This window comes from Drosophila rhopaloa, unplaced genomic scaffold (genome assembly GCF_018152115.1).
Source record: "Drosophila rhopaloa isolate 14029-0021.01 unplaced genomic scaffold, ASM1815211v1 contig_133, whole genome shotgun sequence".
Classification (NCBI taxonomy): Eukaryota; Metazoa; Arthropoda; class Insecta; order Diptera; family Drosophilidae; genus Drosophila; species Drosophila rhopaloa.
Window position 1 is genome coordinate 429,435 of NW_025335010.1, and position 25,484 is coordinate 454,918.

General features: G+C 49.1%; 3 protein-coding genes across 3 annotated transcripts; 1 reads left to right on the forward strand and 2 right to left on the reverse strand.

Moving 5' to 3' along the window:
• Nucleotides 1–5,452: 5,452 nt before the first annotated feature.
• On the reverse strand, nucleotides 5,453–6,178 carry LOC123037102. Its single transcript, XM_044456597.1, has one exon. The coding sequence runs from the start codon at nucleotides 6,176–6,178 to the stop codon at nucleotides 5,453–5,455; it is 726 nt and encodes a 241-aa protein (XP_044312532.1).
• Nucleotides 6,179–8,101: 1,923 nt separating this feature from the next.
• Nucleotides 8,102–9,419, forward strand: LOC123037103 (polysialoglycoprotein-like). The gene is made up of 4 exons (XM_044456598.1): nucleotides 8,102–8,130; nucleotides 8,168–8,528; nucleotides 8,643–8,799; nucleotides 8,890–9,419. The coding sequence occupies exons 1-4, from the start codon at nucleotides 8,102–8,104 to the stop codon at nucleotides 9,417–9,419; spliced, it is 1,077 nt and encodes a 358-aa protein (XP_044312533.1).
• A 14,280-nt stretch (nucleotides 9,420–23,699) lies between these two features.
• On the reverse strand, nucleotides 23,700–25,202 carry LOC123037104. Its single transcript, XM_044456599.1, has 2 exons — nucleotides 25,095–25,202; nucleotides 23,700–25,040 (listed from the first exon to the last, which is right to left on the reverse strand). The coding sequence occupies exon 2, from the start codon at nucleotides 25,014–25,016 to the stop codon at nucleotides 23,700–23,702; it is 1,317 nt and encodes a 438-aa protein (XP_044312534.1). The 5' UTR covers nucleotides 25,017–25,040; nucleotides 25,095–25,202.
• Nucleotides 25,203–25,484: the final 282 nt, after the last annotated feature.

Below are 25,484 nucleotides of genomic sequence, written 5' to 3' on the forward strand. Positions count from 1 at the left end.
GCCCGGTTTTGGACTCTTTGAACTTTAGCCACATTAGAGTCTGAAGCCATGCCCCATAATTGGATGCAGTAGGTCATTGAGGGCACCACAATTGATTTATAGAGCAACACTTTGTTGCCAAGGCTGAGCTTGCTCGTAGGCTTAAGCATCCAATTCAGCTTCCTGAGTTTAGTGCGACAGGTGGCTGCAATTTTTTGGATGTGCCCTTTCCAGGTGAGCCGCTTGTCCAGGATCAGACCCAAGTACTGCGCCTGGGGTGATTGCGGGATGGTGATATGGTGGAGTTCAACTCTAGGAAGCACCTTTCCTCTAAGAGTAAAATTGCAATGCTGCGACTTTCTTCCATTGATAGCAATATTCCACCTGTTTGTCCACTTGCCGTACAGATCCAGGAAGCCCTGAGTGATCCTTGATGCCTCGACTCGGCAGGAGGAGTTCACAAGAAAGGCAGTGTCGTCAGCGTAGGTGGCCAGAAGTGTGCCTGGTTGTGTAGGACATGGCAGATCCGAAGTGTACAGAGTGTACATAATGGGACCCAGGACGCTTCCCTGTGGAACGCCAGCTCGAGCAGTTCTAATGTTTGACCTTTCCCCTCTTACCTCGACCATAAAACTTCGATCAAGCAAGTATGATTTTAGTAAGAGGAATTGGCCGGTCGGGAGCAGGGACTTCAACTTATGGAGTAATCCAGCGTGCCAAACGCGGTCAAAGGCTTGCTTGACGTCGAGGAAAATAGCAGAACTTGCTTATTGCTTATTTTCAAAGGCATTTAAAATGTGTTGAACGACTCTATGTGCTTGTTCTGGTGTCCCATGATGATGCCTAAAACCAAACTGGTGGTCGGGAATGGCGTCCTGCACGCTTCTTACGCCCATAATTTTACTAAGAAATATCCTCTCGAATATTTTAGAGAAAGTGGGCAGTAAGCTTATCGGTCGGTATGACTCGACAAGGTTCTCCGGTTTTCCTGGTTTTGGTATCATCGTTAGCACAGCACACTTCCATTGGGATGGAAAATGGTGGATACGTAGCATTGAATTATAAAGGAGAACAAGGAACAGGATTCCCTTTTTAGGCAAAGCTTTGGCAATTCTGCTATCAATGCCATCGAAACCAGGCGCCTTACTGGGATGTAACTTTCGAATATGAAGGTAGACTTCTTCTGGGCTAACATGTTGGATCGGTAGTGCATCCGGGGAAGGAGCATTAAGAAAGGCCCGTGTTTCTTCAACATCCTCAGGACTCGCGAGGTCAAAAGGCTGAAAGCGTTTTTCTAGTTCGTCTGCAAAAGCTAGAGAAATCTCTGAGTCAGATCTGCACCATGTGTCGTCAGCTTTTTTTATGGGGATCTTTCGAAGAGGCTGTCGTTTCATATTCCGTGTACATTTCCAAAGGTTGAAGCCGTACGATTTAGTGGGATCCGCGTTGAGGAGCATTTCATCGAAATATTCGCGCTTAGTTTGGTACAGAAGTTTTTTAAGATCATCTTCGGCACGACGATATGAGCTTTTGTCGACTGGATCTTGAGATCTCATATATCTGCGACGTAGGGATCTTTTTAACCTTACCAGTTCCATTACCTCAGGTTTTAAAAGAGCCTGAGGTGGGTTGAAAGTGTTTGGGACTTGTCCACAGGTTGAGGACTCGGCAGCGATATGAATATTCCGGACAAACATCTCCACAGCTTCGTTGATGACCTCAGGAGAGCTTAACACCATATTGAGGTCGGCTTGTTGACTGCTGCTTGAAAGCGAGGAAGGCTCGCAATTCGAGGAAGGATGCGAGGCCTGGAGCAAATTTTTTGCGCAGCGACTCTGAATTTGATGATTAATGGGATGTGATCAGAGCTAAGCTCAAGACTTTCTGTAATGGAAAGACACTCAGACCGTATCCCGCCGTATATAGCAAAGTCAATGGATAATGCGTAGGCCCTCCGGTTGCAAGGACCTGGCCATTGGATCTTTGAACAAGGTCTGCGAGAGCTCTTCCGCGGGTGGTTGAGTTTCAAGACCCCCACAAACGGTGGTGTGCATTGCAGTCCCCTGCGATTATGAAATTTGATCCCAGATCGTCAAAGAGCTTTTCAAAGTCGTCAGCAGAACATTGAAAGTTTGGTGGACAATATATAGACGCAATAGCTGTCTCGCCAAAGTCGGTTTTGACTTTGACTGAGACACATTGAACATTTTGACTTTGTAGACTATAGAACTGGTAACATTGTAGACAGGATTTTATTATAATTGCAGATCCACAAAGAGCACAAAGAGCTCCAGCTCAAGGCCTTTGTTGGCAAGTCCGTCGGCGTTCCACACACCAATGTTAAGGCCGATTTGACTCATGGTTGTGTTACATTAACTGGGAGAGATCCAGCTAATGATTGAGCTGTTCCTGGAGTATTTTGGGGTAACAGTCTTGTGACAAGTCCCATCATCGACACCATCATTTGGAATAACTTGTCGATCTGAGCAACAAGGACCAACATTCTTTCGTTGGATTGCAGGAACATTTGCTCTTGACGCTGCCATTGCTGGTCGTTGATCAATTGCTGCGGGTTGCGTCGGTGTTGTTGACGGAGAGACTGCTGCTGGTGATCCGGCTGTTGTTGTTGTTGAGGAGCCAATTGTTGCTGTGATGGTTGCTGCTGCTGTCGAGGCGGTGCTTTTTGATGCTGACCCTGCATCCTGTTGTTGCTGCTCAGTGGAGGAAACTGTTGGCTCTGTGGAAGAGTCATAGGAACTTGATGGAGCTGGTGACTGCTAACTTGACCACGGACAGCATTGGTATAGGAGATTGGGTTAGCAGAGTTTGACCGACCATTTTTGGGAGTTAGCTGTTTGGGAACGGTGCTGCGATGGGATGTGACATTTTTCCGTCGATTTGCAAACTGCTGGTATACGACACAGCCTTTATAGCTAGCTGTATGGTTTCCGCCACAGTTAACGCATTTGACAGGGTGAATATCTTTTAAGCAGGCCTCCACACCGTGTTGCAGGCCACATCTGACGCAGTTGAAGAGTTTTTGGCAATGATTTTTTGTGTGTCCAAATGCTTGGCACCGGTGACATTGAACGACATCATCCTTTTTGTAGGGGAGTTCAACTTGAACCCTTTGCCGACAAAGTGTCTTAAGCTCATGGATGTCTTTGTTATTTGCCGCCGGTTCTAGTTCAACAAAAACCAGGTTGACGAACTTGGTTTTGTCAAAGCGGCTTCTAGGTCTATTGATAAATCGAACCGCGTGTCCAGCCGAAATAATACTTTCCTTAATATTATCATCCGGGACGGAATGATGGACACCACGGATGACTACACGATAGGATCTATCTTCTTTCAACTGCCAGGAATGGTATGGCACTTTTTTAAGGGTAAGGGATTTTGTTATAGCTCTGTATGCATCTGAATCTGCAGCTATAATGGAAACGGAGTTGTTGGGATGGCATTTGAGGGAGTATTTGGACGGGTCAACGATCTTGTCTGTGGATCTAATAAGTCCGTTCAGGCTCTCACAATGATCAACCACAATTGGGGGTGGTTTGTGGGAGGGAATTTGTTCCTGGCTGCCAGATGGACGGCAGAGATTTTTATTGTTTCCGATATTGTTGCCAACTTTGGTGTGGACAACGTTGTTGCTGCTAGGGTTGTTGGTAGAGCTGTTGCCGTTGCTGATGTTGCAGCTGACCTGTCTTAAGCCGATGGAAGTACTGGCTTTTTCAGAATCATTGGGGCTGACCGTATGAGGAACTTGGACGTGTCCCATGTCTGTGTCCATGTCCGACAGTTCTGAGAATCGGTTGGCCGAAACATTCGTTTTTGGGGAATTGGAATTTCTCAGAATTTTGGTGATTGGTGATGCTGAATTCGATGACCTTGAGTCAAGACGGCGTTTGTTGTTAGCCGATCTTGGGGTCCACCAGTCCTCATCGTCGCCATTTAGGGCTGCTAGTTCCGGTTCCGGCTCATTGTCTGACGATGGTGCAATGTTGTACGAGGGGGAGGTATATGGAAGTCTAGCTTGCCTTAGTATCTCTTTCGTTTTTTGCTGATTTCGTGCCACAATCTTATTAATGTTTAAGTCATCTTCGGAGTCCGAAAGACCAGACATTATAGGTGTTATGCACTGCTTTACCGACTTCTTTAATATTTAGACCCTTTGCCTGGATTCCGAAAAGTGTGATCGTAGCCTAGTGGGCAAGGCGTAGGCCCCGCACTTGGGAGGAACCCAGCTCAAACCCTCCAAAGGCGAATGAAATTCAAATTTATTTTTTTTTTTTTATTGGGAGAAAGTTATTAAGACCAAAATAAAATTCGATTTCGAATTTGGACAAACTAGCGGAGTTTTGCACTTGCTTTGGCTTTCTGTTCCACTTGTTCTCACGACTTTAGAAGTCGGAAAGGGCATGAATTTTGCCACGGAGGTGGACTTGTCCATAGACTCTTCACAATGAAATTCGCAGCGATAGAGAAACGCGTCTGCACTCCACGAAAGCATGATCGTTGGCGTAGAAGGATTTGCCATTCCTTCCACACTTTTTCGGTTCTGCTGCTGGTTTTTGTTGTTTTATTTTTGTACTTTTTTTTTGTTGACCGGGCCTTTTGGACTCAGGCGGAGCCGGTGCTGGTCATCGCACAGGCTGATTGTTTTTAGTTTTGTATTATTTTTTTTGTTTTATTTTTTTTTGTGTCCAGGCCTTTTGGACTCAGGCGGCGCCGGTGCTGGTCATCGCACAGGCTGATAATAATTTTCTTTTTAAAAATAGTCTTTCATTTACAGTTTTTATATATATTTTTTTTTTTAAATTTCACAGCACTTTATCATATTTTCTTTTTTTTCTATTGTTTTTCGGTTTATTTAAATACAATTTTTATGTTTTTATTCGAAGATTGCACTTATTCACTGTCACGGTCGCCATGTACTAAGATGTAAAATCAAAACTCTGCATTTGATATTTATTTTTATTGAAGAATTAATTAATTATAACATGCGTTTTGTTCGGGGCTCTCTTCGTTAATGCTCCCGCTTTTTTTAAGAATAATTGGCTTGGCTTAGAATTCACATAGCTGCGCGAGCAGCGCCGCGGCCAAAGCTTATATATCTAAAAATCTATATAAATGTATATGTGCCACTGCAGAGCAGCGGTCAATGCTTATGCATAAGTGTATATATAAACGGCGCAAGTAGTAGCCGCGCATGAGGGAGAGGGTGTTATGCTCACACGGTAACCGAATGGACGGCCGCGCATGCAGACATGCCGGCTCAGCATTTAGGATGTTCATAACATTGTGTGTGGGTCGAATTACTCCACACTTGAAGTGCTGGGAATATTAAGACCTAAATAAATGCCACAATGTTGCAGTGATATAAGTGGTACATGTGAGCATACTACAGCGGCTTAACCTAACTATGGCAGCGCGGGTGCCCGGCTTGACTCACGTGACCCTGCGTGATGTTGGTTTATTCGGAGTGTACTCGTCGATGGGTGGCTTTCTTGGGCTGGGTACGCTGCTCAGTGACTTGGGCATCCTGGTTGCTCTCCTGGCCGAGTATCTCCTGCTGGTCCCCCAGAGCTTGGGAGTCTTCTGGATCCACGTTTGGGGGTTCGGAGGCGAACGCTTCTGTGTATGGCTCTGCCTCGTTGTCCGCTGTATCTTCTTCGTCGTCGGCTTCTCCGGTCCTGTACTCTTTGAGATCCGGGAGACTGGCAGTCCGCCGTTTCCTAGAGCCCCGCAGTTGTAGGAGCACTACATTATGGGACAGGAACTTCACCACTTTGTATGGTCCGGTGTACTTCGGAGCCAACTTGGCGTTGAATCCCTCGCTGGCCTTGGACAGGTGAAGGGTACGGACCAGCACCCATGATCCCACCAACGGTCGCCAAGCGCGCCGCCGTAAATTGTAGTACCGCTGCTGTTCCTGGGATGCCCGCTCGTTGTTCTCTCGTGCGATGGCATATGCCTCCTGTAATCCTTTAGCCCGGTCATCGGGTGGCTGTGGCGTGGTACTTGAGCTCGGGGTCACCTTGTCGTACCAGGCCCCCGGCAGGCGTGGCTCGCGGCCCTGGACTAAATAGGCGGGGCTGAATCCCGTGCTGTCCGAGATGCTGGAATTCACTGCGAGCGAGATCTCTGGCAGTAGCTGGTCCCAGGATCGCTGGTCGTCCGCGGTGTATTGGGCGATCATAGTTTCGTCCGGTTCGCACGCTCGGTCGGGTTCTGTTGCGGCGAGTACGGAGCCGTGTACTGGATCTGGACGCCGGCCCGTTTGCAGAGTGCCTTAAACCCTCGACTCGTGAATTGCGCGCCGTTGTCGCATATCAGCGTGCGTGGGGTTCCGAATCGGGAGAGGATGCGCTCTCGAAACGCCAGTTCCAGCTGGGCCGTCGTCGCCTTCCGCAGCGGTATGATCTCGACCCATTTCGAGAAGACGTCCAGGAAGACCAGCAGCATTGTATTCCCGCGACGAGACCGGGGTAGGGGTTCGATGAAGTCTGCGCTGACCATTGTGAAGGGTTCCTCTGGGCGACGGGTGAGCATCTTCCCCACGGGCTTGAGCTGACTCGCCTTGAACCGCTGGCAGGTCGCAGCACCTTACGTGTCGGCGAACGTCCCGATGCATTCCAGGCCAGAAATAGCGCTGTCCAACTCGTCGGATCGTCTTGCGGATCCCTAGATGCCCTGCCGAGAGGTGGTCGTGGCACTCCTCCAGCACGTGTCGCCAGTGCTCCGTGGGAACTGACAGCTTCCAAGGGTTGATGCCCTCGTCGGGTGATGGATCGCCGAGGTGGCGGTACAGCTGTCCGTTCTCTCTGGCGTAGTCCGGAAACGTTTCCGGTTGGACGTCGATTTGTTCCAGTTTGGCTCGGATCCACTTGCATGGTGATACTGCTTCCTGTAGTTGGTGGAGCGTGTCCAGTGGTTGGCGCGACAGTGCATCAGCGACCACGTTCTGGTTACCCTTCCTGTAGTGCACGTCGAATTGGAACTGCTGGAGCTCCAGCGCCCAGCGAGCGATACGCCCGGTCGGGTTTTCAATGTTATTCAGCCATTTCAGGGCTAAATGGTCTGTGATAACATCGAACCGATACCCTTCGAGGAGCACCGGAGTTTCCGAATGGCCCAGACGATGGCGAGGCATTCTTTCTCGGTGGCCGAGTAGTTTTTTCTCGGATTTCACCAGTCGCCGGCTAGCGTACGCCACCACTCGTTCGCCTTCTTCGGCTTGCTGCGTCAGGACTGCTCCGAGCCCGTAGTCGCTGGCGTCGGTTTGCAACTGAAACTTCCGGGTGAAGCTTGCTCTTCAGATCTTCGAACGCGAGTTGCTGTGGTTCCTCCCAAAGACATCGTTTCCCCTTCCGTAGCAACATGGACATCGGCTGCACTATGGCGGCGAAGTTGGGTACAAATCGCCTATACCATGAAGCGACTCCCAGACATCGCCGCAGCTCCTTGCAATTGGTAAGGGGTTGTAGCCCCTTTATGGCCGCGATCTTGTCCGGATCGGTCTGGATACCGGCCTCACTGATCACATGCCCCAAGTATACTAGGCTTCGGCAGAAGAACTTGCACTTGGCCCGGTTCAGCCGTAGGTTGGCATTCTGAAGCCGCTTGAAGACCTCCTTTATGTTTTGCATATGTTCTTCCCGCGTAGCTCCTGTGACGATGATATCGTCTAGGTAGGCAAAAGCGTGAGGCTCTAGGTCTGGCCCGATGACGCTATCCAGGGCCCTTTGAAATGTCGCTGGAGCCGAATGTAATCCAAGCGGCAATACTCGCCACTGGAATAATCCTCGTCCAGGCACGGTGAATGCGGTACAAGCGCGACTTTCCTGCGCCACTGGGATCTGCCGTTAGCCGTTTTTCAGGTCCAGCGTCGAGATATAGCGCGCGTTCCGCAGGCGCTCCAGGATGTTGTTGATGCGCGGAAGCGGGTACGCGTCCGGCACGCTGTGTGCGTTTAACTGCCGGAAATCGAGACACATTCGCATTTCCCCAGTCTTCTTCCTCACTAGGACAATGGAATTCCTCCTCGAGGAACGCTAGGGTTCGGGGTTCCATAGGCTCGCCGGTGAGTGTCTGTGGCTGCTGTTCTTCCAGACATTCGGCGATGGCGGCGAGATTTGCCGTAGGCTTATCGTGGCTGGCCTGGTTTCGGAACTTCTGCATCGGCTAGTGGAGTCAATCCGTACTCGCTGGCCCCTCCGGTAACAGCAGGTGGCGGGGGATCGGATGACATAGTTGGACCCGGTCGTCCTGGAGGCCGGGAGGGTGCGGCTGGTACCGCTCGAGAGTTCGGGGACGGCGGCGACGATGATGTAGCCGTGGCGGCCCTTGGAGCCGATGGCGACGACGATGTGGCCGTGGTGGCCCCGGGAGGCGGCAGCGACGATGATGTGGCCGTGGTGGCCCTTGGCGACGATGACGATGATGATGCATCCGTGGTGGTTCTTGACGACGATGACATGGCTCGAGAGCCCGCTGCTGAGATGACCGGTCTGGTCCTTGGAGACGGCGATGACGATGATGTGGCCGTGGTGGCCCTTGGCGACGATGACGATGACGATGCGGTGGCCGTGGTGGCCCTTGGAGACGGCGATGACGATGATGTGTCCGTGGTGGCCCTTGGCGACGATGACGATGACGATGAGGTGGCCGTGGTGGCCCTTGGACACGGCAGCGGCGACGATGTGGCCGTGGCGGCCCTTGCAGCCGATGGCGGCGACGATGCCGATGGCGATGCGGATGCACCCGTGGTGGTTCTTGACGACGATGACATGGCTCGAGAGCCCGCTGCTGAGGTGACCGGTCTGGTCCTTGGAGACGGCGATGACGATGATGTGGCCGTGGTGGCCCTTGGCGACGATGACGATGAGGTGGCCGTGGTGGCCCTTGGAGACGGCGATGACGATGATGTGGTCGTGGTGGCCCTTGACGATGAGGTGGCCGTGGTGGCCCTTGGACACGGCAGCGGCGACGATGTGGCCGTGGCGGCCCTTGCAGCCGATGGCGGCGACGATGCCGATGGCGACGCGGATGCACCCGTGTTGGTTTCTGGAGACGGCAGCGGCGATGGTGTGGCCGCGGTGGCCCTTGGAGCCGATGGCGGCGACGATGCGGCCGTGGTGGCCCTTGGAGCCGATCGCGGCGATGATGCGGCCGTGGTGGCCCTTGGAGACGGCAGCGACGATGCTGTGGCCGTGACGGCCCTTGGCGATGATGACGATGGCGACGAGGGTGCATCTCCGGTGGCCCTTGGCGGCGATGACGCTGGCGATGAGGATGCATCCTTGGTGGCTCGAGAGTTCGATGATAACACAGTCCGAGAGCCCGATGACGCTGTGGCGTCACTTGACTGCTGGAGTGGATCCCGTGGGTGTCCACCGATTACGACACCCTGCGACCACAGATCAGGGACGCCTGGATGACGCACAAGAAGTCGATCCCTAGGATCGTGGGTAACACCAGGAGGGGTAGCTCGGCCTCTTGCTGGTCCAGTTTGACGCGTGCCCACATGGCCTTGCTGACTTCTTGGGAGGAGCCGTCAGCCAAGGAGATCCGCGTTCGCACTGCCCTCTTGTTGGTGGTGGTGGCCAGAGTTTGGGCCACTCGCTCGCTCGCGAAGCTGCGCGACGCTCCAGTGTCCAGCGGGGCCAGAAATGGTCAAGTCCAGTCGAAGTGGTGGCTTTACGGGTTGGGAAGTGTGCTGGCTGTCCACGGCCGCTCCCAATTCGAGCGGGGATGCTGTCCGTTTCCCGACTGCCGACAACAGTTCACAGTCCGCACGCCTCTGCGTCCGCAATCCCAACAGAATAGGCGGGGCGGCCCAGTGCACTCTTTGGCGAAGTGGCCTGCGCAGCGACGGCAGGCACGCTGTATGTCCACCGGCAGCCTGTCCTCGTCGGAGATCATGTGATTCGTAGCCCCGATGGGCAGGGGGACGGCGTTGGGTTCTCTTGCAGCCGTAGTCCTAGGGTATGGTGGTGACTTTTGCGCTTGGTCCGTCAGCGTTTCGAGGGTGGAGAACTCGTGGCGACGAATAAAGAGCTGATATTCTGGCAACAAGTTCTCATATATCCTTTCGAGCTCGTCTGCCAGAGTGTACTTCGCGCGCTGCATCATGAGTCTCAGGTCCACAAGGAAGTTCTTGAATGGCTCCTGCGGCTGTTGATACCGGGTGCGGATCGTGTCCTCCAACCTCTGAAAGTACCTCGGAGGCAGGAAGAACTCCAAGAACTCGGTCTTAAATAGGAGCCATGGCACAGAGTGCATGCGATAGGCTCGGTACCAGCCTTCCGCTCTTCCAGATAGTAATCCGGAGATGGCTCTGGGTACGTCGCTGATCCGGAGGTTGTAGGCGGCTGCTCCTTCCTCGACTCGTTCCACGAAATGGACCGGGTCCGTTTGTCCGTCGAAGAGGATTCCCCAGCTCCGTAGCTTCTCGGTCAGTACCGCTGCGGATATGGCGTCGCGCGGTGCTCGGTTAGTGGAGGCCGTGGTTGCATTCTGGGCTTCCGCGCTGGTGGTCATGCGTCCTGGTGAGGATGACCGCCCGGGTACGATCAGCTTCATGGCCCCGCTTCCGGCATTGGGGACGTGGACCGTGATTGCATTTCTTGCGGATGGTGCCTCGGGATAGAGGGCTTCTAGCTGTGCGAGTCGAGACAGTCTGGCTATGCTCTGTCTTCCCGATAAAGTCGGCTAGTCGTGCTCGCAGCTCGACTACCGTTCCCGCCGTTTCTAATCCGAACTCCTTGAGAAGTCCCTCCAGTTCCTCTTTCCGGACGCCCATGGTGGCCGGCTTTTCCTCACTTCCGGTTGCTACGACTAATTCCTCCAGGTTGTCGTCCGGCGTGGGTTTCCGGGTGGTCTTTGATGTCCAGTTCCTTTATCCTTGGCGTCAGTGTCCAACGACCACGTTGGCGGCGACGTAGAGTGGCCGGAACGAGGCTTAGTGGCGATGTTGAACTGTGTTGATGGCCAACAACCACGTGTGCGGTGGCACGAAGCGGCCGGAACGAGGCCTAGCAAAGCTGCACTACGTCGGTGGTGGTCCACGACCACGTTGGAGCGACGTTGAGCAGCCTGGCCGAAATCCGGTGCGGCTCAGTGGCGTTGATGGCCAACGACCACGTTGGCGGCGATGCTGGGCGGCTTGTCCGAAATCCGGTAGGGATCAGCGGCGTCGATGGCCGACGACCAAGTTGGCGGCGATGCTGGGCGGCTTGGCCAAAATCCGGTGGGGATCAGCGGCGTCGGTGGCCGGAACGAGGCCTGGTGGCGGCGCTGTGCTGCCGAGCCGAGGTCTGGTGAGGACCGGTGGCGTCGATGGCCAATGCTCACGTTGGCGGCGATGCTGAGCGGCTTTGCCGAAATCCGGTGAGGATCGGTGGAGTCGATGGCCAATGCTCACGTTGGCGGCGGCGTCAAGCGGCCGGAACGAGGCCTGGCTAAGATGCGCTTCGTCGGTGATGCTATGCGTCGGTGGCGGCGCTGCGTCGGTGGCGATGCTTGACCACGTTGGTGGCGCTGAGTGGCCTTGCCGAAAATCCGGCAGGGATCAGTGGCGTCGATGGCCAGAACGAGGGCTGGCAGAGCTGCGCTGCGTCAGTGGTGGCTCTACGTCGGTGGCGGCGCTGCGTCGGTGGTGGTGCTTGAACACGTTGGTGGCGCTGAGTGCCCTTGCCAAAAATCCGGCAGGGATCAGTGGCTTCGATGGCCGGAACGAGGGCTGGTGGCGCTGCGCTGCGTCGGTGAGGCTTCCCGACCACGTTGGTGGCGGCGCTGAGCGGCCTGGACAGCAATCCGGCGAGGATCCGCGGCGTCGATGGCCGGGACAAGGGCTGGCGAAGCTGAGCTGCGTGAGCGGTGGCTGTCGGTCACGTTAGCGGCGGCGTTAAGCGGCCGGAACGAGGCCTAGTGATGATGCACTGCGTCGGTGATGCTTCCCGACTGCGTTGGTGGCGGCGCTGCGCGGCCTGGACACAAATACGGCGCGGATTCGCGGCGTCGATGGCCGGAACGAAGGCTGGCGACGGCGCTGTGCGGCCGAACCGAGGTTTGGCGAGGATCGGTGGTGTCGTTGGCGACGGCCACGTTTAAATGGAACGATAAAAGTTCCCCGTTGCAAATAGAGGTGAGAGAGCCCCAACCAAAACTATGGCGGCAGTCGTGTGCGTATCAAAAATTGTTTTTCTATTGTCGTGTGTGTTTACTTGGTTTTGCCACTTTGGTTTTCTGGTACTTGGCGCGTGTAACGACCCTGTCTGTTTTGCTGAGCTGGCGTGCGCCTGACGTGTGCGACCCTGTCTGTGGCGAAAAATATCTCCTAGCGTCGCTGCTGGTGTGCGCGGTGACCCTTGGTGGCCTAAGCGGTGTCTGGCCAGGATTTATATATGCTGCCGTGATCGGCACGCGTGCGGGGCGGTTTGCGGCGATGCCGGGCGCTCTGGGTGGCCGGGCGGCTCGGCGACGGCCAGCGGCGTCTTATGGGTCTTAAGGCCATAAATTTGGTGGACCCCGGCTCGTCCTCCGCGCGTCCCTGCTCGGGCGCCAGACTGTAATGATGTTTCTACGGCTGGGATGGAGCTGAGTCTCCCCAGGATCCTTTACAATCGAATTTGTAAATAAGCGGGGACGAGGAGAGGCGGGCAACCTGGACGCAGTCGCCGATCAGTCGCGATGCGCGCGGCGGGCCTTATTGGCGGGTCAGAGCAGGCATTTGGGACTCGGATTTGGCCAGACGCGAACGAGTGAAAGCCGTCACGTGCGTGCCGGAGGAGGCACAGTGGGGGGATTGGCCCGTACCACTGTGTCAACTCCCGCCGCCTGGGGCGCTGTTTCACGCCCACGCAGAGGAATCGTCTCCAAACATGGACAGAAGTTAGCGCTCCCAGTTCTGGGACAGGCTCCCACTGTTCGGGATGGGCGTGCGTCGGTCGAAACCGAGAAGGAAAGCTATGCAAGCCGAAAGAAAACCCGTACTTGCACGCCTTCACGTCTGTTCACGTGGTTGCCACCAAAGTCCAGTTGCGCAGAGGAATCTTCTCGAAAACGCAACCGGCTTGGCTTGGGCCACAGTTTAACACACGCGGGTCGGGTTTGGGTTACTTGGGGCTTGGGTGCGTCGACCGGAATCGAGACGGAAAGCTATGCAAGCGGAAAGAAACCCGTACTTGCACGCCTTCACGTCTGTGCACGTGACTGCCACCAAGGTCCAGTTGCGCAGAGGAATCTTTTCGACATCGCAACCGGCTTGGCTTAGGCCACTGTTTTAGCACACGCGGATCAGGGCTTTGAGGTCAGGGAAGAAATAAATCCAACTCGGTGTATGTTCGCTGTTCTTATTGTCCGTGCTTTGTTTTATTTTTCTTGGTTATCTTTTTGGGCTTTTCTTCCTCTTTTCTATATGTATATTTTCCCTAGCCGCACTATTTTCTTTCCCTGTCTCTCTCTATCTCTCTCACACTCTACTCACTACGGTCCTTCGTCCTGATCCTTGATGTCCTGCGTGTCCTTGGTGTCCTTGCGTGGTTTTTCTCTGCTTCGATGTTTGGTCTTTGACTTGTGGCGAATGAAAGAGAGCGGGACTGGCAGCCGCCGGGCTTATATAGCCAGCCGGGCTCTCGCTTCTCAACACTGGAAACGTGCGTAGATCGCCTAATCCGATCGTGTGTAGATCGCCTAACCCGCTGAGTAGAGCGCCTGATCAGCTGAGATCCTAATTAACACACTAAATAACGCCTGTTTGAACTACCGGCTAACGGCCGATTAACACACTAAATAACGCCTGTTTGAACTACTGGCTAACGGCCGAAATTTTGAACTTAACGGCTCTTTTGGCTTCTTGCCTGCCTCCGTGGCCTATCCTAACTTAGTCTTATATCTATCAATATGTGTATGTATATGTATATCTTAAACTTACTCGCTGGATGTGGGGCATCTTTTACGATGCCTCACAAACTTAAAAAAAATATGCTGAATTTGCAGAGTCTTCTTGTATTCAAAATTATTAACAGTGGACTAAATACTCGGACGGTCTAAATAAGGGCCAAGTACCTTAACTGGGGAAACTCTGCATGTGTTCTGGTGTTCCACGGTGCCGCTTTTTCGGTGTTATATAGCAACACACGATCTCTAAGGAAGTCCTTAATAATGGCTGCTAGGTGGTTTAAGACTCAAAACCAATGTCGGGAGTGAATTGATGGTTTTTATGTATATTTATTACTGTTTTGGGCCTTTTGTAGTTTCTTGTCAATGGATCGTTCCAATGCTTTGCCAGCTGTCGATCAGGCAGATCGGCCTAAAGAATGCGGCTATAAGGCTATTAATTGTATCCGACATTATAATTTGAGCCATTTTGGCATACTATACTCTGCGTACATCGAAAATTTCTTTCGATTGGACTGAATCCAAAAAAAATGTTCTTTTCTTCGGAAATTTGAAAGCAAATAAATTTACCACCTTAATGAAGTCCCTCCTGGTATCTTCCCCATTCGGTTCCATACCTTTTCATGGAGAGCTTACTTACCACAGGTATTTTATCCTATCTCTGCAGGGTCTAACAGAGGATCCATCCGATTCCTGCGGCTAAACGCAGAGAAACAAATGCTACTTATTTCTAATTAATCCAACCCCTACAAACAGTTTGGTAAAATATGAATTAAAAAATAAAAGACAATTTATTTAGTGAAATCAGTAAATGCCACTTAAAAACTTAAAAAAAAGTGACTTAGCCACGATTTCTCCAGCATTCAAAGTTTCGGATTTTATATTTTTGTGCAAAAAATGATTATATTTTCGCAAGGCAGATACAAAATTTGGTAAAATTTATTTCTTTTATAATCATTAATAAATTAAAAGGGTATAACTTTAGCGCGCCGACACCACAAATACTTACAAAAATACCATTCTTATTAGGCTTTGTGGACACAAACAAAGGCCGCATTGACCGCAACGACTATGAGCTTTTGATACCAATTATACAAATACATCTGAGTGGTTGACAGTCTTGTAAACGTAACACTCAGATTCAAAACCAATCTTTGAGGATTTCCATGCCTGTTAGCACGTGTTTTTAAATTTATACTGTTCTTCTTATTCCTTTTATTGTTAGGTAGATGCCAAACCGATTATATTAAGGGTGTTTTAGCATCGTTCTCTTAATTCAAGGAATACCAATCTTACTTTCCTTGACAGAGAAACTTAAAATTGTTTCACCTTGGATTTTGTATTGGATATATGCCGTTATATCCAGCGATGAAAACTCAGAACCGAGTCGCGGAACAAATATAACAAATGTTGACAAATGCATTTTTGGTACTTTAGAATTAGATCTGCATTAGTCGTATCGTCCGGTAGTGCGGTCGTAAAATCCATATGAGGTGTTGGGGTCACTATTTTATTTTGATCAGGCAAAGCGAATGTATCCATCTTCCTTAGAATATACTATCGAAATTTCAAATCAGTCAGGGAAGATTGGCTTGAGGTATGTGTCCGGCCATCCCGAAAGAGGGGGTTGGTGCTAATAGTTTTAATATAAATGTGTATAGGCTGCAAATTAAGAGAGTTCAAAAGGTAACAGAATCATGCTCAGAATCAGGCTGACAAAAATAATATGACGATGAAAATTCACATGGGCTAGAGTAGATACATCTAGATATTTTTTATCGATGCTTTGAAACGTCATATTTGCAAAACAATTTAATCAAAGTAATTGAGGGTGTATTTTCATCATTATCATACTTAATTCTTATATTAGACATAATCATGGTTATCTTTATACCCTTGCAGAGGGTATTATAATTTTGGTCAGAAGTGTGCAACGCAGTGAAGAAGACATCCCCGACTCTATAAAGTATATATATTCCTGATCAGGATCACCTCCTGAGTTGATATAAGCATGTCCGTCTGTCCGTCTGTCTGTCCGTCTGTCTGTCCGTCTGTCTGTTTCTACGCAAACTAGTCTCTCAGTTTTAGAGATATCGAATTGAAGCTTTGCACACACCCTTCTTTCCTTTGCACGCAGTATATAAGTCAGAACGACTATATCCTATAGCTGCCATATAACTGATTGATCGGAAATGCCATAACTTTGGTGTTTGTAAAGTTAGGAAGTGGGATTTTCTATGGGGTTTATTTTTGGCCAATCAATCCGACCTACCAAAGATTATAAGGATCGGCCGACTATATCCTATAGCTGCCATATAACTAAACGATTGGAAATGCCATAACTTTGGTGTTTTTAAAGTTAGGAAGTTGGGATTTTTTATGAGTATTAAGAGTGGATCATATGAACAATTTTGGAGAATATAATTTAAAGAGTATTCTGCAAGGGTATATCAACTTCGGCTCCGAAGTTAGCTTTCCTTTCTTTCTTTCCAGCAAACAAAATAATTCTCGGATTGACGAAAACTGTTCGTCAGTCATGAGAGAGAGCGACAGGAAAACAGCTGGAGTACACTTTGCGACAGGCTTTTTTTACACCTCGGTACTCAGATCGACGAAAAGATACCAGAAAATTTCATAGCTTTTCCAGTCTGGTGAAATGAACTTTGGGTGAACCCCAGGGAAAAGAATAAAAAATGTAATCTTTTGGAGTGAGCTTCTCACTGAACATTTTAAAAAATGGAGGGAAAAAATAAAAAAAAAAACTCACAAAAGTCGATTGCAGAAGTTTACTCGTGAGGACAAAATATCATTAATACGATCTGTGGAGTCCCGCCCAGAATTGTGGGATTTGTCAAATAAAAAACATTTTAATGCAACCATTATAAAAAGAGCGTGGGAGGAAATAGCCTGGATAAAGATAGTAAGTCTACAATTATGATTTACTATCTTTATTATTATTTGTTATTAAATATTTGTTAACGTGGACATATACAATATTTATGTTTAGATAATAGTTGCAAGCTGGCGTGGAAGTCGCTGAGGGACAGCTATAAATACCACCTAAAACGCAAGCGACCGAAGAGTGGAAGTGCTGGAGGAGTCCCCCTGGAAAAGCCAACGGGTGTTAATCTTTTGGGGTGCCTCTTGTCAGAGCAAAGTGTTTCTTATGTCAAAAATGTAAGAAAAAACACAATAGAAAAAGCCTGTTAGAACTAAGTGCAGCTATGAACTTTAAATTAGCAAATAAGTATCAGTAAATTAAAAAAAAAAACAACTTAAATTTAAATTGAATTGTTTTTTAATTGTTTTGTTTTTTTTTGATCTGAGTACTGGGCTTATAGCTTTAAAATTAAGAGACTAGTTAGCGTAGATACGGACAGCTGAACGAACGGAAAGCTAAAAGAACGGACGTATGAAAAATCGGACATGGCTAGATCAGTGATGCTGATCACGAATATATATACTTTATAGACACTGAAAAAATTTGATCCTAATTAATATTTTAGGTGTCTGTACTAACACGTATAGCTTTTTTATTTAGAAAATCTCAAGAAACAGTCATATGATCTGACTGTGGCAACCCGTTGCAAATAGCGAACCCTACAGCAGCGGAAGCGAAGGTGGCAACGCTGACAACGAGGCATGAGGAATGCCGGCAGTCTATTGTATACCGCTAGCAGACCAGACCAACAGTGTGTGGTCTCGGAATACAGAGTGAATTAAGTTTGAAATATAAACGTGTTTTTATTGCTAAGACATATCCATTTTGTGGGTCATTACATTGGCGACGAGGTAAAACCGAGACCTATAATTGGTGAATTCTAAACTTACATTTAAGAGGAATGGCTATTTTAGTGCGCATGTATGTGTGACTTGCAAGAACAGTCCTTCTGTTTCTTCCTTTCCGTCATTCGTTGCCGAATGGTGGGAATGACAGAGGAATTCGTGAATTCGAGAATACATCGGAACAATTGAGTCAAAAAGAGAATTTTGATTCAAATGCAAAAAACGAATACATAGCTCCACTTAAGAGAGGGACTGAGTGACACTAAGTTGCAAGTCAAGAGTATTATTGTAAAAGCGCAGAGGAAAACGCAAAACAGAAATGCGAAATAATTAACTGAGGAACAGTTGGTTTCAAGTTAAAAATGAAAATAATTTTGAATCGAATTATTGGTTACTATTGAGACCGTAAGCCGAATCATGAGCTGACACGGTCAGAGGAAGTTTGCCAAATCATAAGCTGACATGGTCAGAGGCAGTTAGCCGAAATCACAATTGACGCGGTCAGAGGCAGTTAGCCGTAATAAAAAGTTTAAAAAAAAATGTTCTATTACTTTCAGAAATTAAATAACAAGATGTGTGAAAATATTATTAAACCGTTTCTTTGTGAAACAATAGAAAGATCTTTATTGCGGAGCGAGTGGGAAAAATGGCTTCGGGCAATTAAAATATATATCGACGCAGAGGACATTGAAACACCAATTAAAGAAAAAACTATTGGAGAAAGAACACACGTTGGCTGAAATTATTGAAGCTTGTCAGGTAGACGAGGAAATTAGTAAGCAATCCAAATAGATGCTTGCCAAATCGGATAAGGAGACAATAAACAAGATATTCAACCGGAAGTCTGAAAAGGAAACCGAATGTGGCAGATGTAGTCGCATCGGGCGCGCGGATGATAACGCCACATGCCCTGCACGGCAGGTTAAGTGCACAACAAGTGCACTCGCATCGGACATTTCGACCGGAAATGCAGAACAAGTTTCAAACGCCAGTACACACATCCCAATAATAATGGCGCCAAGCGATTACGGTCACACGTACGATTGGTTCAATATGCAGATACCTATTCTGAAGTGAAGGCAACGAAAGAAAATTGTTTCCGTATCTATAGTGATGGTGAAGACGATGAATCGATTGATTGCTACATCGGTGGCCAACTTGTTTCTCTAATAATTGACTCAGGATCCCGTTTTAATTTAATCTGTCAAACGGACAACCAGTCATTGACAACCATGTCAATGGAACAAAACAAAGCAGTAGTCTTCAACATCAGATCAAATTCCGAGAGACAGTTTCGTGGCTACGCCTCAAACAAATTGCTCAGCGTAATTTATGTTTTCGAGGCTCCCATTTCAGTCGCATCATTTTATGTAATTGAAAATGGGACACAATCACTATTAGGCCGAGATACCGCCATACAATTGAAGATCCTCGCATTGGGATTGCAAGTAAATCGAATGGAATGCCCCGTTTCCCAAGTGGAAAGGAGTGACGGTCAAGCTCTTAATTGACCCGAAAGTGAGACCCGTACAACAGCCTATGAGACGCATCCCAGTTGCGGTCAAAAATATGGTTTTGGCTAAATTGGAAGAAACATTAAACAACGACATTATAGAGCCAGTGCACGGCCATAGCCCTTGGATCTAACCAATCGTGGTAGTTTTTAAAGAAAATGGCGATATAAGTTTGTGCCTGGACATGCGGATGGCGAATAAATCGGTAAAAAGGGAACACTACCCACTGCCAAAGTTTTGAGCAATTCATGACTAGGTTGGAAGGTGCCAAATTTTTTTCGCGAATTGATTTAAAGGATGCCTACCACCAATTAGAACTGGATGAGGAGAGCCGACAGATAACAACATTCATAACGCCAAAGAGGTTGTTCCGGTACAAGCGTATAATGTTCGGAATAAATTCAGCTCCAACGGCGGCTCGAAGAATGTGCGCTGATTGCGTTCCAAGGTGTGGTGGCCTGGGATTGACCGGAAGGCTGAAAAATTCGTAAAATCTTGTTAAGATTGTCTTTTAGTCTCCCAAGCTAGCAATCCAGCACCGATGAACAGAACGACGTTTCCAACGGGTCCGTGACAAAAAAAATACATTTTCTGCCGACTTGGGTTTCCAAAATACTTAAAGACAGACAATGGACGACATTACATCAGCAACGAATTTAAAGAATATTGTAAGATCTCTGGAATCGAACAGATTAGAACTCCGCCCTACTGGCCCCAAGCAAACGGCGAGGTAGAAAATATGAACAAGTCACTAGGGAAGAGATTTAAAGATAGCTCATCAAAACAATTTGTTCATATGTATAACGTAACTCCACATGGCAGTACAGGCACTGCACCCACGATGTTAATGTTCAACAGATTGATTCGAGATAAGATGCCGGGAATTCAAGACTTAGGAGGCGAAATGTTAGATTCGGCTGAGCGAGACCACGATGTTTGTGTTAAGCAAAAGGGAAAAGATTTAGCTGACAAAAGAGAGGGGCGAGGGATATCGACATCGAAGTAGACAAGGAGACAAGGTACTAATCAAGAATGTTGTATTCCCGCACAGACTAACACCCAGTGTCGACCCCACTACATATGCTGTAATTGAAAGGAAGGGGAACATCGTAACAGTGTCAGGAGATGGTCGCGTTTTAACGCGGAACATCAGTCACCTTAAAAAGGTACCCATTGAGAGCTCACCGAACGATATCTCCGAACCTGGTCTCTTACCCGAAGCACAGCTGATTTCCCCAGAAGATTTCCAGGATGCACAGCAGTCTGAACTTCAACCACCGCAGGCATCCATATGAAAGAAACGAGCCCGGACCAAGGATTGAAACTGAGACTGGAAAAAAAAGGAGGGATGTGGCAACCTTCCCTCCGAGCTCCAATGCTACTAGTTGATCCAATATTTCATTGTCAATTTCGCTAATTTGATTGCAGAGATTACGTTGTTGTTTGTAAACGTGTTTTAGAGTGGGCACTGTCTTAGAAAGATTTTAGCTGCAAAAGGCAAGAAAGATTAAACCGAAATGACTTCTTAAAATATATGGATTTTATGCATCCTTATTAAAGTCAGGACCAGTATACAGAGAAATCCGATGCTCTTAGTATATATAACTTGTATTTTGAGTTTTCTAATGCTTTGACTCACTTCAAAAGATCACAGACATTCTTTTAGAAATAATTCCTAAATTAAAAATGTATTAAAATGCAACTTAAAAGCGATTCGGAAGCTGTAGATCACTTCTTTATAAACAAGATACAAAAATATTTTACGGCGCGGTCTGAATTTAAAAGCTTTTACAGGAAATGAAATAATTTCCCTTTTTCCTCGACGAGAGATGTTATTATTTTATTTGTAATAAGGCCAGATCCATCCTTTAAGAGACAAAACTTTCGTAATAAGTGGAGATTACTTAAAAAGTACTACATCTCTGATTTAAATGTTATAAAAAAAACTGGATACATTTTAAAGCAAGCCGCAAGACAAAAGACCAGACAAATAAAATCAGTTACTGTGTTTAATCTTGATTTTATGACAATTTATCACTAACACATATTAGTAAGTCACCATGTTGATTCTAAAAAGTCACAGCTAATGCGTAACAATTTTCTTTGTTTTTTAGAGACCTTTTTTTGTTATCGATAACAACAAATATCTAATATTCCTAGTAGGATTTTTATTCTCCACAAATGGAAGGTTGATTGGTTTCCGCACTTAAAAAAAATTAAATTGGCGGCCATTAGTGGAAAGTACAAAATTGACCTTTTCAATTTGTTCGTATATAAAATTAAACTTTTCTAATAGATTCCGAACTACGAAAATTTTCCAACACCTTGTGACGGCGATTCCGATGCCGCCACAATTATTCCCGATCCCCACGGAGAAGAGGAGGAAATATGCGTATTTTTATTATTAATATTATTGTTATTCCTTTGATTTTTTAGCTTTAAGAGAAAAACAATGAATTAATAATTAGCATAATAAGCCTAGGCAAAAACAAACATAAGTACATTATTTAATAAGTGGAAAAGGGAGGGGAGAGCGGGGAAGAGAGGAGAGCGGGGAAGAGAGGCGAAACCGGGAACAACTCCTACGCAGTTGCCTAAGGAATTCACCCCAAAAAGAGAATGAGAGAGGAGTAAATTGAACGACCTGAACGGAGTGCAAAGCCCACCTCAGCGACTGCGCTGTCGACGACAACGGAGAGCGAGAGGGAATATCGAAAAGCGAGCTGGGCAGAGCAGAGTAGTTGCTGTTGCCAAAAGGAGAAAGGGAGTCGCGAAATCGAACTTCACCACTGCGACTGCGTGGTAAGAAGATGGTGAGATCGGAGAGGCCAAGGGCACGAGAACAAGATTTGAAAAAACGTGTAAGTACTTTTCTTAGGCTGGGATAGACTTCAGTCCGGCCAGAGTCCTCTACAGTTAAATTTGTAGAAACACAGGAGACGAAACGGGACTGGGAGTTGCCGCCGGGATTTTGTTTACGGGATCACCTGTTCTGGGTCTCCACCTCTACGTGGCGTAGATCGCTCGGAGGCGTAATGTCAACTGGCCGACACCAATCAGCACCCGGGGTTAGCTGTTCCGGTCCGGCAAGCGTCCGTATTGCACAGAGAAAACCTCGGAAGCGCAATACGGGGACTTGTCCGACGCGAAGGAGCACGCGTACAGCCTCGTCGTCCGTGTTGCGTAGAGAAAAGAACCTCGGAAACGCAACACGAAAAACAGGGCCGTCACAAATTAACTCGAGAGGGATGTTCGACTGGGCCTGAGCGTGGGCGATCGGCGATAGCTTTTCCGGTCCGGCAAGCGTCCGTATTGCACAGAGAAAGCCTCGGAAGCGCAATACGGTAACTTGTCCGACGTGTATAGGCCCGCGGGCAGCTTTGGCGTCCGCGTTGCGCGGAGAAAATAAACCTCAGAAAACGCAACTCAGAAGCCTCACTGACCCGAAAGCCCCTCCGCGAGATGCACTAAATCTTATTAGCCTCTATCTAACCTTAGCGTGTGCAGAAAGGGCCGGCGATAGTTTCCCTCGTTTTTTCTCTAGTCTGGTAAACGTTCGTATTGCGCAGAGAAAATAAACCTCTGAAACGCAATACGAGAACTTGCCCGACCTGGAGTAGCACGTGGGTAGCTTTGGTATCCGCGTTGCGAAGAGATAATAAACCTCGGAAACGCAATACGGTAACCTAGCCGACCCGGAAAAACACTCAGCGAAGTTCACTAAATTTTAGTAGCCAGGCTTGGGGTTTGAGTTTCACAACTTTATGTTTATTTTATTCACTTGGTCTTTCTCCCTAACCTTCGCACTCAGTATCTGGGTTTCTAACCTCTGCCTTTTGTCTTACTCTATGCCTTTGATATGGCGTTGCCGTCCGCGGGAGTCTCTGCTGCTGGTGTGGTCCTTGTGGTCTGAGCTGCTTGGCTGCCGGAAAAGAATGAGGCCAATCTCCGTCGATCGCGGTTCCACGTCGACACGCTTTTTCCCTTTACAGCACGCGTTTTATTATTAACAGCACGAAGCTTGTCCTTAGTCGCACGCTTTGCGCTTAACAGCCCGCGTTTTATTATTAACAGCACTAAGCTTGTCCTTAGTCGCACGCTTTGCGCTTAACAGCCCGCGTTTTATTATTAACAGCACTAAGCTTGCCCTTAGTCGCACGCTTTGCGCTTAACAGCCCGCGCGCTTATTCACGGGTGATTTGCGATAACTCATCGATACTGTTGGCCATTCGCCCCGACTGGCCAGCGGACTGATCCTGCTGATCAATACTGGTGCCCTCGCGCGCGCTTTTTTGAAAACTAGGATTACTTAGGTTTTTAGACTTAAATATATATATTTTAGAAACTTAATAACTAGTCAGTCCTTCAGTGGCTGTGACTTAAGTTTTTGGCCTCCAATGGCTGAGATTATATAAGTTTTTTGGCCTCCAAGGGCTGAGATTATATAAGTTTTGGCCTCCAAGGGCTGAGATTATATAAGTTTTGAGAGGCGCCTTTAAGCGTCCTCACACCCCCCCTTTACTTCGTGGTGGTTATTGAGACGGGCGGAGGGTCACGGAGACTTCGCCTCGTGCGGTCACGCTGACTCGGAATTTGGCCCCGTCGAAGTGGCGTAGATACCGAACGCGTCGGCGATCCTGGGCCTGAATGGACGCGACGAGGATGGGGGGCAGTCGGCGATCTGGAGTGTCTACCCTCTGGGGCCTCGATCCAGTGGGCGTCACCCCTGACTGGGTCCTCTGCTGGGTCCTCCTGGAGAGCCTGAAGCACCTCATGTTGCTCTCCGCCGGTGAGGAACAGCTGCAGGTCCAGCTCCTCGTCTCCGCTTTGGGACGACGCCTGCGTCGAGGGTCTTAGGAACAGGTCCATGACCGCATGGGGGATGGATCGGGCGGGTGTGGGTGGTGCTTCCCGCTGAGAGGGTCCGAGGCCGGGTGACAGCGCGGGCGACGACAGCTCCAGGCGCGGACGTACCGCGTTGGTGGGGGTCCGCGGGGACTCCGTTTGGCAGCGTCTCGGTGTGGACGGGGGGTTGGAGCGTGCTGGAGTTCCGGGTGGAGTTTGGTCCTGCGGGTTCTCGGCTATAGCGGGAACGTGCTCCTCGGGTACGGCCAAGTCGGGGCCGACCTCCCTTGCGTGGATGTACAGCACATCCTCTCCCTCGTCGTCGCTGTCCCCCTGGCTGGAGCAGAGGCCACTCTCAGGCTCGGATCCCTCCGGAGCTGGTGCGACGTTGCCAGCGTAGCCGTCCCAGGCCCGGTTCGCCTCGGCTATGGCACGCTCGACCTGGGCTTGCGGGCGGTCCCTCCAAAATCGCCCGTCGACTCCGACGTCCGAGTCGTCGGTGGACGTTGGGCTCGCTGGGGAACTCTGGTGGGCCTCCCAGAGGCATCGTTGCAGGTGTCCAGGAGCAAAGGCGTGATGGTCCTGACCTTGCAGCCATGCGCCCACCAGGATGTGGGTGGTCGATGCCCCGGGCTCGTCCTCGTCGTCCACCTGTAGCCGGGCCAGGCGTGCAATCGTGGGGGTGGTTGGCTCCTCCTCCTCGTCGTCTCCGGGTAGGGGCTCAAATACTTCCGGCACGTCTCCGCTGACGACCATGCTGACGTCTGGAGACCGAACCTCGGTCGACACGGAGTCGGCGTTGTCCGGTGGATTAAGACTAGCGGGTCCTTCGGGCGATCTCATTCCTTGCCATGGGCTGAACGGGGGTGGAGTCGGGCTGTGGGTGGATAACACCGAGTCGCCGCCTTGGGACTCTCCGCTATTGCTGGCCGTAGATCCTCCTCGGTGGTCGACGGGTCTGTACTCTCCCTCCACATGATAGGGATCCATTTGTTGCACGCTGTTGTCTTTTTTCTGAAAGGTGTCCAAATAGTTAGCCTAGTACTACGTTTTCCTAACTTGCCTAACCTGAGTGCGAAGATCAACTGTCTTTAATTAGCCTATTCGATACAATTTTCCCGCTTAAAATAACTTGCTGGCGAGTACGCCACTTATGTTTACCCTTGCAGTGGTGTAACGGGCACGTCATCAGGTGCGTGGTGCGAATCGCTCCTTCTGGGGCTTTCTGAAGAGTCGTCTAGTTGTTCTTCTCGCTGATGATACTCTTTTAGATCGCCTATGCCAGCTGTACGCCTTTTCCGGCCGTCTATCTGTTGTAGCCGCACGACGTTTGATGATAGAAATTTCACCACCTTAAACGGGCCCGCGTACTTCGGCGCAAGTTTTGCGTTAAAGCCCTCGCTGGCTTTGGACAGATGGTGAAGGCGGACTAGCACCTGTGAGCCTAGTTGGGGTCGC